The sequence below is a fragment of the Ceratosolen solmsi genome, unplaced genomic scaffold (assembly GCF_000503995.2).
Source record: "Ceratosolen solmsi marchali unplaced genomic scaffold, CerSol_1.0 scaffold29, whole genome shotgun sequence".
NCBI lineage: Eukaryota > Metazoa > Arthropoda > Insecta > Hymenoptera > Agaonidae > Ceratosolen > Ceratosolen solmsi.
Window position 1 is genome coordinate 3,995,179 of NW_011948417.1, and position 11,433 is coordinate 4,006,611.

Here is an 11,433-nt window from a genome sequence, read left to right on the forward strand (position 1 = left end):
GTGGGCGGGGGGGGGGGGATTTGAATGTTTGATATTGCGCATAGATGACAGGGAGCCTTGAAAATGCAACGATACGAAAAATAAAAAATGAAAGTAATGTGTGTCGATGGCTAGTATTATCCTATAAAGGCGAGATTAATTATCAATTGCGATAAAAGTAACGTTGCGAGTAAATATAAATAGCTCTTTCATTCGCGTAGGTGGGTAAGTGGGTGGGTAGTTAGTTAGTTGGTGTAGGAGTCGGCTGAATTCGTATTAATGTAAACTACAATGAAATGTCTGATTGAGGTAAGATGACGTCTACCTGGGAATCTAAGGCAGGTAGTGATTCCGGACATGGTGAGCGAGACCAGGTGATTGAGGTCGGCGTACGATGGGCTGCTTAACTCGAGCGTCCTCTGGCAAATGTCGTAAAGCGCGTGATTATCAATGCAGAAGGTCGAATCCGTCATATTGAGAAGCTGCTGGAAGGAGAGCAGGACGTTGTACGGACCAACGACCGTGTCTTGGACCTTGGGCGAGGAGACGACCGAATACGAGTTGATGATCCTATCGGGATACTCGTCGCGAATCTTGGACAATAAGAGGGTACCCATGCCGGAGCCAGTGCCGCCACCTAGCGAGTGCGTAAGCTGAAAGCCTTGGATGCAGTCGCAGCTCTCGGCCTCGCGTCGCACCACGTCCTGCACCTGGTCGACGAGCTCCGCGCCCTCGGTGTAGTAGCCCTTGGCCCAATTGTTACTCGCGCTATTCTGGCTGTAGACAAAGTTGTCGGGACGGAATATCTCGCCGAATGTACTTGCGCGAATAGAGTCGATGGTACCGGGCTCGAGGTCGACAATCACGGTACGCGGTATGTAGCGCTTGAATACCGTCTCGTTAAAGAAAACGTTGATTTTGTCCAGCTGAATATTCTTGGTACCTTGGTAATTACCGGTTGGTTGGATGCCATGCTCTTCAGCTATCACTTCCCAAAACTAAAGTGCAATTTGTTTTCATTCATTTTCACGTTAGTTGGCCGGGTACTTTTTCGATAAGCACTTTTAATAAAGAAAAGCAAACGTATAAATAAATAAATAAATAAATAATTAATTAAACAGAGAATTTTTAAAAATTCAGTTTTTGTCTCAGCCTTTCTCCCTTTGGCTACGAAGTGTCTTAAATATTGGTAGATTTCCAGATCAATATTACATTGTGCATGTGACGTAGGAAATGGAAATTTTTCTTTATATATACATATGTAGTTGATAAATACTAGAGCCGCTCAATCACGACGTTTCATTCAAATTAAATTCATCGTCTTAAAAAAAAATTCACATTATATTAAATAGTTCCGTTAAATACTCCTCTCATTGTTTAACCTGCATAAACATCAAAATCACAACCGAGTTACATTTTTTTATTTTTTTTTTATTTTATTTTTTTTTTTTTTTTTTTTTTTTTTGCAATGTCATTAATAATACGTTTTTATTATGGGCTATCATCTGTCCGCATTGCCTATATATTTAATGCATATTTATGTACAAATATAAATTTTATATAATTTTAAGCGCTCACTTTGGAACCTATTTGATTTCCACATTGTCCTACTTGTAAATTTACTATTTCACGCATTTTTATGTTTCTAAATAATTTTTACTGAAAATTTAAATACTTAAAAATTTATTATGAATTGTCAAAATACAAACTAAAATTTAAAAGGTTAAATTAACAAATGAAAGTTTATATGTAGAATATCATTTTTACATTTAAAATTCAAATCATTTTCATCATTTTAATTCTTTATTATAAAAATCCGTTCATTCGTGTCAAAAAGTTAATTTTAACGTGACTTAAAATTTCATTTTCTTAAAACGTCATATTTAATAACAAATTTTCCAATTTACAATTTAAATTATTATTATTTACTTATAAATAATATTATCGTCATTTTTTCATGCTCGTACCAACATTTAGCTAAGCTTAAGCGATTAGATTTTAAACGCTTATTATTGGTAATATTCCCTATTACGTATTTTTTGGTTTGTGTAAAGTCCATTAAAAATTTCAGGTTCTATTTACATTCTATTGTACTATCGCTATTATTTACATTTAACGTACATTTGTAATCTCGTTAAAATTTAATAAATATTTCACTGTTATTTTAACACGCACAATCAATGTAATATCCCAAAATATTCAACTTTCTTTTTTATTGTCTAATAAAAGTTTCTTTATTTTATAATAATACAATGTTAAATTATTTGTTTGAAATAATATCATGCTATTATTATTTATATTATTTTTTATTAATGAAAAATAGTAGAATTTATTTGCATTATAAGAGCTAATGAGTTTTTTATTTATTTTTTTAACTAATATGCTCACGATTGTTATAAGTAGTTACATATTCAATTTTTTAATTCTCTTTTTCTTAATGACTCTAAATTTTTATTTTATTCTTGATAAAAGTTTTTCTATTTATTAAAATTATATCCATAGGATTCGGAAAGCTCGACAATTTCCGTTGATATCATTTATCAACAGAATTTTAGAAATCCTTGCAGAACTCAATCAATGTTCATTTAATGAATATACAATAAAAACAACTTTTCCATTTTATTTTCATAATGTTCTTCATAATATAGAAAATTACCCCTCCCTCCCCACCTCACCCACCACCCCCTTAGCTCTTTCTCAGCTTCTGTGAATGTCTAACTATTCATACAAAAAGTACACTTTTCACTACAGATATTAAATATAATAAGATTCATTATTATTTAGAATGTTTATACTCTTATTATTACTAATAGGTATCAATTTATTTTAGAAAATATAGATAATCATCAGGGCAAATCTTTTATTTCAAAATATTATGAGATAATATTCATCATAATATTTGTAACAAAAATTTATTAGAAGATATTTTCAACTCACTGAAGATTTCTTTAGAATCATATATATATATATATATATCTATATAAATATTGCATTTTCTTGAGTTAATATTATTTTTCAATTTAAAAAAAGAAATTTCAAATATAATGGACAATGTTAAAGTAGATGATATATATTGAAAATTATTGAATTTAATTAGCTCGTATATTTAATTTTTCGGTTATATAAAATATTGTGAAAATTACTCAATATTAATTTTTTTTTCTCTTAATTTATACGAAATAAATGAATTGAAAAGCATAAATTGTTGCTTAATAGACATAAGAGTTAATAATACATACATAAATATAAATTAATATTAATTTAAAATTTTTATTATCTATATGTTCCTTTTTAATATATTTTTTATTATTATGCACTATTAATGTTTAAATTGTAAAATTTTTAATTGACCTTAGTTGAACTATTTATGTTTAAATTCTAACCAACATATACACGTAAAGGCACGTGAAACTATATTTAACTTAAGGTCAACTTGAAAATGTATGTATCAGATAAATTTATATAATATGGTTGTATATTGATTTTGAAATTAAATAAAAATAGTCCAAGATATAAATTTATTTAAAAAAAAAAAAAAAAAAAACCAATGCTAAGAAAAAAGAGTGTCAATACAAAATTCAATATTAAATGAACCCCCGGATTCAAAAGAGGAAAATAGCATGTAGATTTAAGCAAGTATGGTGTGTGTGTGTGTGTGTGTGTGTGTGTGTGTGTGTGTGTACATGCGCGCACGCGCGAACATTATATACACATATTTGTTTTACTGGATTAAGGCAGTACTAAAAATTATTTTATTTAATTTGTATATATATATATTTTACAAAACGATGTTTTGACTATTATTAAATAAAAAATTAAAATTAGAAAAGTAGCAAGTTAATTATACTAATAAACAAATGTTAATCATTTCTGCACAGTAATTACATACATTGACATATTTTTGTTTTTTCAAAAAAGAATTTTAAACAACGAGGTTGCTGCAGATAAGTTTATATAATATTACTATGAGTTTGAAGAAATGAATTTATTAGTTATTTATGAGAAAACTTTCTCGAAGGAAATATGTTTAATAATATTTAAAATTGTTTTTTATTTCTACGCAACCGTAAGACAGTTGAGCAAATATATGTCGCAGTGATAGAAATATTTTTCAAACAGCATAAAACAATTATAACAAACTTGTCGTGTCCATTTTTTCGAATTTAGTTAGTCAATGGTGTTGCAGTAAATGAAACCGTTGAAAGTGATTATTTGAAGTTTATAATTCCAACTAATGTTACATTAATACGAGCACGGTGTAGTTTATAAAAAAATTCCTTCATTCCGATCATAAAAAACGAATATGTAAATATTAACGTAAAATTTTGCATTACTATGATGAAATAAGCACCCACTGGGCATCTAAAAACAGTAATGCCAAGAGGAAAGAGAGTGTCGAATATTTAATATTGGCCGCCTCTTCTACTCCCCAAACTAATTACAATGTAAAATTATATATGCGTATGTGAATGCATATGTGTGCTTGAGTGCGTGTGCGTATATGCGTTTGTGTTCAATGAATACCGTTAGAAACTTTTTTTACATTCTTATAAATTGAAAATATAAAAACTGCTAAATAATTTACAATATTTCATAAAAATTCATAAATACACTATTTTTAGGCTATATTATCTATTTTATGCAATAATTATATCTGTCAATCAATTAATATCCGCGTTAAAGTTTTTGCGCATGCGCAAGACATTATTCGAAAATATTTCGAAAGGAATTTTTGCAGCATTCGAAATTATATAAACAATTGGTTTTTATAGAGCAAATTCAGAAAAATATAGAGCAATACTGAAGATTAAAGAAACATATGAATTTTAATTAAAACTTTTGATTATTTTGAAATTTTTAATTATTTTGAAAGATAAAATTATACATATTTAGTTGAGTGTTAAAGAAATCATAATCATGTCAATTATATATTGTAAATTTAAAAATTATTCATTTAATTGACTGATATTATGATTTAAAGTATTACTTTTCACTATAATTATTGTCAAATTGTATATTTATTGTGAAGTTCATTAACAATAAAGTATATGTAGTTATTTTGTTTATCGAATGTTCATATATTAATGAAATCATGAAAAAAGAACGAACGGCCGACAATAGTCGGCCATTTAAATTATAAGTATTATTGTTATATATTTAAATAATTATTAGCTTCGATATTGATATAAATTTTTTATATATGATTTTAGCTGTTGAGGTTATATTTTTAATATTCAAATTGAAATTTTTCAAAGAAAATTACAATAAATTATTACTGTTAAAAAAATTTTTTTTTATCGTTGTTTACTTTATTTAATACCAAAGCTTTTTTTAAATTGTAAAAATATTTATGTAATTGTTATTATAATTCTGTACAGCGCATCAAGTTGTTAGCCTAACCGGCATAAGTTTCCAGAGAAAAAGTATTATTGTAAGTTTTAAAGTTTATTGAATGTTATATGTTTATGTGTTTAATTGATATTAATTATGCTCTTAACATTCAAGGGTATGGTTGAATTGACAATTGTACCATTGAGAGATACACTTAGATTAATTCATCTTAATGCAAAGCAATGTAGAATATATAAAGTTTGTTTAAACGAATCGTACGAAGCGCCCTTTCAATATTTTGATCCATTTTTGGATATTTCACAGGGAGACGATAGACAGTAATTTTTAAATAAATAATTTTTTTAGTAATACTTATACATTATTTTGTGTTATAATAACTTTTATTATTATTTTTAGGCGATCTTTAGAATTTTTTTCTAATTTGCACTTGGCTGCAGCTCAAAAAGTTGATCCAGATAATAATGCTGGTGAATTACTTGTACAAATACCTCCAGATGCAGCTCATTTAGTAGAAGAAGGTAAAAATCTTAGGGTAGGAATAGAATTTTCTTTAGAGCAACCACAAGGAGGAGTTCATTTTGTTGTTCCAAACTGTCCTGGAACATTGGCCGAGGTAAATATTTATAATACAATATATATTTTATGTAAGATATAATTAATTCTTAGTAATATTTTACCTTTTGCATTAAAAGTTTTTTAAGGATTTTAGTTTTAAACTATAATATTTTCAGAGAGGAGCTCATATGTATACCTACAGCTATGAAAATTCATCAAGACTGTGGTTTCCTTGTGTAGACAGTTTTGCCGAGCCATGCACTTGGAAACTTGAATTTACAGTTGATGATGCAATGACTGCAGTGTCGTGTGGTGATTTAGTCGAAGTAGTATATACTCCAGATATGAGAAAAAAAACTTTTCATTATGTGCTAAATTTACCCGCTTGTGCTCCAAATATTGCTCTTGCCGTTGGGTAATTCTATAAATATAAGTGTGATGATATATATTTTTTTTGTTAGATTAATTATGAATCAGTCTGTCAAACAGTCTGTGCATATATAACATTAATATCATTAATTTAATATTGGCTTTTTTATTTTTAAAAAATTATTCAGTAATATTTTATTCATTATTATACATTTTTTCAGACCATTTGAGATTTTTGTAGATCCTTATATGCATGAGGTAACACATTTTTGTTTACCTCAACTTTTACCTTCGTTAAAAGTTTCAGCTAAATATATGCATGAAGCCTTTGAATTTTACGAAGAGACTTTATCAAATAGATATCCATACTCGTGTTATAAACAAGTTTTTGTAGATGAAATTGATGAAGATATTAATGCATATGCAACAATGAGTATATTGAAGTATGTTCTTTCCATGTTTTTTCATATTTAATTTGTTTCTTAAATACATGATTAAAAATATTCGTAGTACAAATTTATTACACTCAACTGCTATCATTGATCAAGTATATATTACTAAAAAAGCAATGGCACAGGCTGTAGCGGAACAATTTTTTGGATGCTTCATATCGATGCAAAATTGGTCAGATACATGGTTACCAAAAGGAATTTCTACCTATCTTACAGGATTATATGCAAAAAAGTGTTTTGGAAATAATGAATATCGCGAATGGATTCAATCGGTATTTATGTTACTATAATATGTACAATAATCAATGTACAATTAACGATATAAATTACAATGATGTAATTTAATAATATTTAGTTAAATAATTGTGTTTAATAACATATTTAAGGTAGAAAATTATTAGAAACTAAGCATTGTTTAAACTAAACATTATTTCCTAGGAATTGCGGGAAGTTGTGAAATATGAGGAACGCTTTGGTGGAATAATACTCGATCCTTCGCAACCACCTGCTCCGTTACCAGTAACTGCAAATACACCGGCTCCAACGCCTCGAATACCGGATCCTGGCTTTTATTTTCCAATAAGAAATTTACATACAATGTCCCCTAGATATATTGAAGTTCTTCGTAAAAAGGCACATTTAGTCATAAGGATGCTGGAGCATAGAATTGGACAAGAACTTCTATTGCAAGTAAATATATTTTTTTTATATATAAATTTCATTTTCTTGAATTACATGTTACACGTGATTTATTTACGTCATTTTGTTAAGGTATTTAATAAACAGCTATCGTTGGCTACTAATGCTGCACAACAAAAAATCGATTCTGGATTATGGTCTCACATGTTAATTAGTACTAATGTATTTACAAAAGCAATTTTTACTGTTACTGGTAAGGATATGGCAGTGTTCATAGATCAATGGGTTAGGACTGGAGGTCATGCTAAATTTACTTTAAGTTTTGTATTTAATAGAAAAAGGTTTATAATATTATTTTAATCATCTATTTCTTAATTTTTTTTTTTTTTTTTTTTCCGTATATACCTTAACAACTACATAATGTTTGCTTGATAAATAGAAATACGGTTGAACTTGAAATTCGACAAGATATTACACATCAAAAAGGAATAAGAAAATATGTCGGTCCTTTATTGGTAAATATTCAAGAACTTGATGGGACTTTCAAACATACGTTACAAATCGAAGGTACTGTGGCAAAAGCAGATATAACCTGTCACAGTAAAAGTCGCAGAAATAAGAAGAAAAAGATTCCTTTGTGTACAGGAGAAGAAGTAGACATGGATCTTTCAGCAATGGAGTTAGTATTTACATAACGACAATTATAATAAAAATAAAAATTTTGTTTCGAGAATGATTTGTGTAATGGAAAAACTATAATTTCCAGCGATTCTCCAGTTTTATGGATTCGTTTAGATCCTGACATGACATTGATGAGAGCTGTACAAATTGAACAGCCAGATTATCAATGGCAATATCAATTAAGGCACGAAAGAGACGTTACTGCTCAATTAGAAGCTATCGAAGCTCTACAAAATCATTCAACTCCAGCTACTAGATTGGCTCTTACAGACACAATTGAAAACGAACATTGTTATTATAAAGTTCGACTTCGAGCTGCTCATTGTTTAACAAAGGTAAACATTTTTATTTGAATTTTTATTAACCTATAGCGTAATTTATTTTAATTATAAATAATTGTGTTAATAGGTTGCTAATGCAATGGTAGCAACATGGGCTGGACCACCTGCTATGCTGGCCATATTTAGAAAATTATTTGGTTCAGCGTCCTGTAGAAGAATTATTAAACAAAATAATTTTACCAATTTTCAACATTACTTCCTTCAAAAAGTAAGAATTTTATATTTTCTTTTAACATAAAAGAACTTTATCGATAATGTTTATATTAATATATAAGATGGTAATTGTATATTATTGTTAAGTATTTTTAAATAGTTAAAATAATGAATATAATATGTTTAGACTATTCCAGTAGCAATGGCTGGTTTACGAAATGCACATGGAATTTGCCCCCCGGAAGTACTTTCTTTTCTTATGGATTTATTTAAATACAATGATAATAGTAAAAATAGATATTCCGACAATTATTATAGAGCTGCTCTTATCGAAGCACTTGGAGCTACTGTAACACCTGTTATCAGTATTCAACTAGGGTAGTATTATTATAGACACATATTATTTTTATTTTGTTTTCCTAACAAATTAGATCTCATATATAATAATTCATAAAAATATATTTTAGAACTGCTATAACCGCTGAATCCTTATCAATAGATACAAAGGCTATTTTGGAAGAAGTAACAAGGCATTTAAATTTAGAAAAATTGCTACCTTGTTACAAATATACAGTCTCGGTTGTTTGCTTAAAAGTTATTCGAACTTTACAAAAATTCGGACATCTTCCTAGTAATCCTCTTCTATTCAGAGAATATGCATCGTATGGCCAATTCATAGGTAATATTTTAAAAATGATATTTATAATGGTAAGCCTTGACCGTTTATTAATAGTTTATAAATTATATTTAGATGTAAGAATAGCTGCACTTACAGCTTTAGTCGATTTTACAAAAGTCGATGGTAAATGGGAAGATTTAGAATTTTTATTAGACATGGCTGAAAATGATCCACATCCTGGAGTACGTCACAGATTAGTTAGACTAATGGTAGAAAATCCTCCATTTGAGCGGGCTCATAAACATAGATTGGACAAGCCAGAACTAGTTAATCGCATATGGAATCTTATAAAGTACATTTTATGATAATTAATAAATAATTATTATTTGATGCTCAAACATACGTCACATACTGATTATTATTGATATTTTGTAGCTGCATGCTTTCTCACGATCCAAAACTTCGCTGTGACCTAGTTGATTTATATTATACTTTATATGGGACGAAGATGCCACTCTGCATTCCTATTCCAGAGTTAGCGATGTTAACAAAACCAAAAAAAGTTGTACCATTACCCTGTTCCAATAATGATGTTAGTAATTAATTTTTAATCTGTAAACATTAATTTTACATAGATAAATTTTTCATTTTAGGAATTGTTAATACCTATGTCGCACATTAAAAGCGAACCTATTAATGAGCCGGATATAAATAATGTTTCTGTAAATAAAAGAAAGGCATCTCCAATTAAAGAAGAGTCCGGAATCTCAAATGTACCTGAACATGGAGCAGAAGTAAAACGTCAAAAGCAACATCATGTAAATATTTCTACTGCTTATATATTTAAAAACTTTACTCGCACATAAGCCTTATATTGTATAAATACTTCCGCTCAATAGGATGATCAGCGTACAAATTGTAACATAGACGGTAAAACAAAATCTGAATATTATAGCGATAATTCGGCATCTCTACCTGGTATTTTGGGCACTGGTGGCCCTGTTGGTTTTGAACCCGGAATGTTTAAGAAAGAACCAGACGATGCAAAGACGAAAGGAGATGCGACAAACAAAGTATTATAATAATTTTTTTACCATCTACTTTTATTACTTTGATTACTTACCGTTTCAAAAGACCTTTAAAAATCGAAAATTTTAAGATTTACTTATTATTTCTTGTATTTTAATAGCCTAAGCTAATTAATATTTCTTGCACAGCCTAAAAAGAAGAAAAAAGATAAAAAGAAACACAAACATAAACATAAACATAAGCACGATCATAAGCATGGCAAGGATAAAGATAAAAAAGATAAAGATAAAGGAAAAGATAAGGACAAAGAGAAGGATAAGGATAAAGACAAGGAGACGAAAGATAAAGAGAAAGATAAGGATAGAAATAATAAGGAAAAGGATCAATCAGGACTTTTGAAAGTGAAGGAAGAAACATTGAGTTCAGCTAGTTCGAGTCCTAGTCCAGATGCATCAACAGTAATGAGTGAATTTAATTTTCCATAAATTAATAGTGCAATTTTTTTATTCAGATTGTAATCTAGTAATACATATGTACATTTGATAATATTTATAAAATATTTTATATTACTTTTGTAAATAAATTTGTATACGATCCAATGATTTTCAATTTTAAGAGTAAACTTCTTGATAATTATAATTGAAGCTTTGAGTTTTTTACATAATTGTTAATTCATTAAATTAGCAATGTATCACCCTGCATTAACCTCACGATTTCATTGAATTTATAATTGATTTGAAGCGACTCACTTTTAACTTAATGATTATAAGCGAATGAATTTTAAGAATAATATTAAATATATATGTGCTTTGTAATTAAAAAGCAAAAATTCAAATAATTCAAGCAAAGAGAGCAAATGACACTAATGACTTGAATTAATTTTCATTACTTTGGAAATATCATTCACAGCACTGCATAATTAGTATCGAATAGAGTAATTAAATAATTAATAAGCGGACTAATAAACTAAGCCTATGCATAAGAATAGCAATTGCTTACATATATATATTTTAATATAAAATTTTGTAACTCTAATTGCATTAACGTCGATCAAGAAATACATTGTTCTATGTATTGAAATCAAATCTTTCATTACTTAATAAAATGTTAAATACAATATTATGTTAAAGAAAATTTAAGACACGATAAAAATATAAAACATGCCATTTTATTATTTTCTTTTCCTTCTGTCTTTTATAATCTCCAACTCGAAGGTGCTTTGCCTAATATATTATGGAAATAATTTTTAATTATCATACAACAC

At 28.3% G+C, this 11,433-nt stretch overlaps 2 protein-coding genes across 2 annotated transcripts in view; one reads left to right on the plus strand and one right to left on the minus strand.

Annotated features, from left to right (window-relative positions):
- The window catches only part of LOC105359671 (tubulin beta chain-like), a 3,832-nt gene extending 2,177 nt beyond the window's left edge, over nucleotides 1-1,655 (minus strand). The window contains exons 1-2 of the mRNA XM_011496318.1: nucleotides 1,558-1,655; nucleotides 305-977 (exon numbers count right to left, since the gene is read on the minus strand). Coding sequence (XP_011494620.1) covers nucleotides 305-977; nucleotides 1,558-1,614 — 730 coding nt within the window. The 5' untranslated portion in view covers nucleotides 1,615-1,655. The remainder of the gene's footprint in view (nucleotides 1-304; nucleotides 978-1,557) is intronic.
- Nucleotides 1,656-5,019: 3,364 nt separating this feature from the next.
- On the plus strand, nucleotides 5,020-10,691 carry Taf2 (TATA-box binding protein associated factor 2). Its single transcript, XM_011496319.1, has 19 exons — nucleotides 5,020-5,115; nucleotides 5,356-5,410; nucleotides 5,485-5,648; nucleotides 5,728-5,944; nucleotides 6,063-6,301; nucleotides 6,477-6,698; nucleotides 6,766-6,979; nucleotides 7,146-7,397; nucleotides 7,479-7,687; nucleotides 7,786-8,025; nucleotides 8,113-8,362; nucleotides 8,436-8,576; nucleotides 8,709-8,899; nucleotides 8,989-9,200; nucleotides 9,273-9,492; nucleotides 9,576-9,732; nucleotides 9,794-9,958; nucleotides 10,040-10,213; nucleotides 10,358-10,691. The coding sequence occupies exons 1-19, from the start codon at nucleotides 5,072-5,074 to the stop codon at nucleotides 10,652-10,654; spliced, it is 3,663 nt and encodes a 1,220-aa protein (XP_011494621.1). The 5' UTR covers nucleotides 5,020-5,071; the 3' UTR covers nucleotides 10,655-10,691.
- The last annotated feature ends 742 nt before the right edge of the window (nucleotides 10,692-11,433 follow it).

Coding starts and splice junctions, on each gene's coding strand:
- Taf2 (XM_011496319.1), top strand. CDS start 5,072: ATGAAAAAAGAACGAACGGCCGACAATAGTCGGCCATTTAAATT. Junction 5,411..5,484: donor TCCAGAGAAAAAGTATTATT/GTAAGTTTTAAA, acceptor TTAACATTCAAG/GGTATGGTTGAATTGACAAT. Junction 6,699..6,765: donor GCAACAATGAGTATATTGAA/GTATGTTCTTTC, acceptor AAATATTCGTAG/TACAAATTTATTACACTCAA.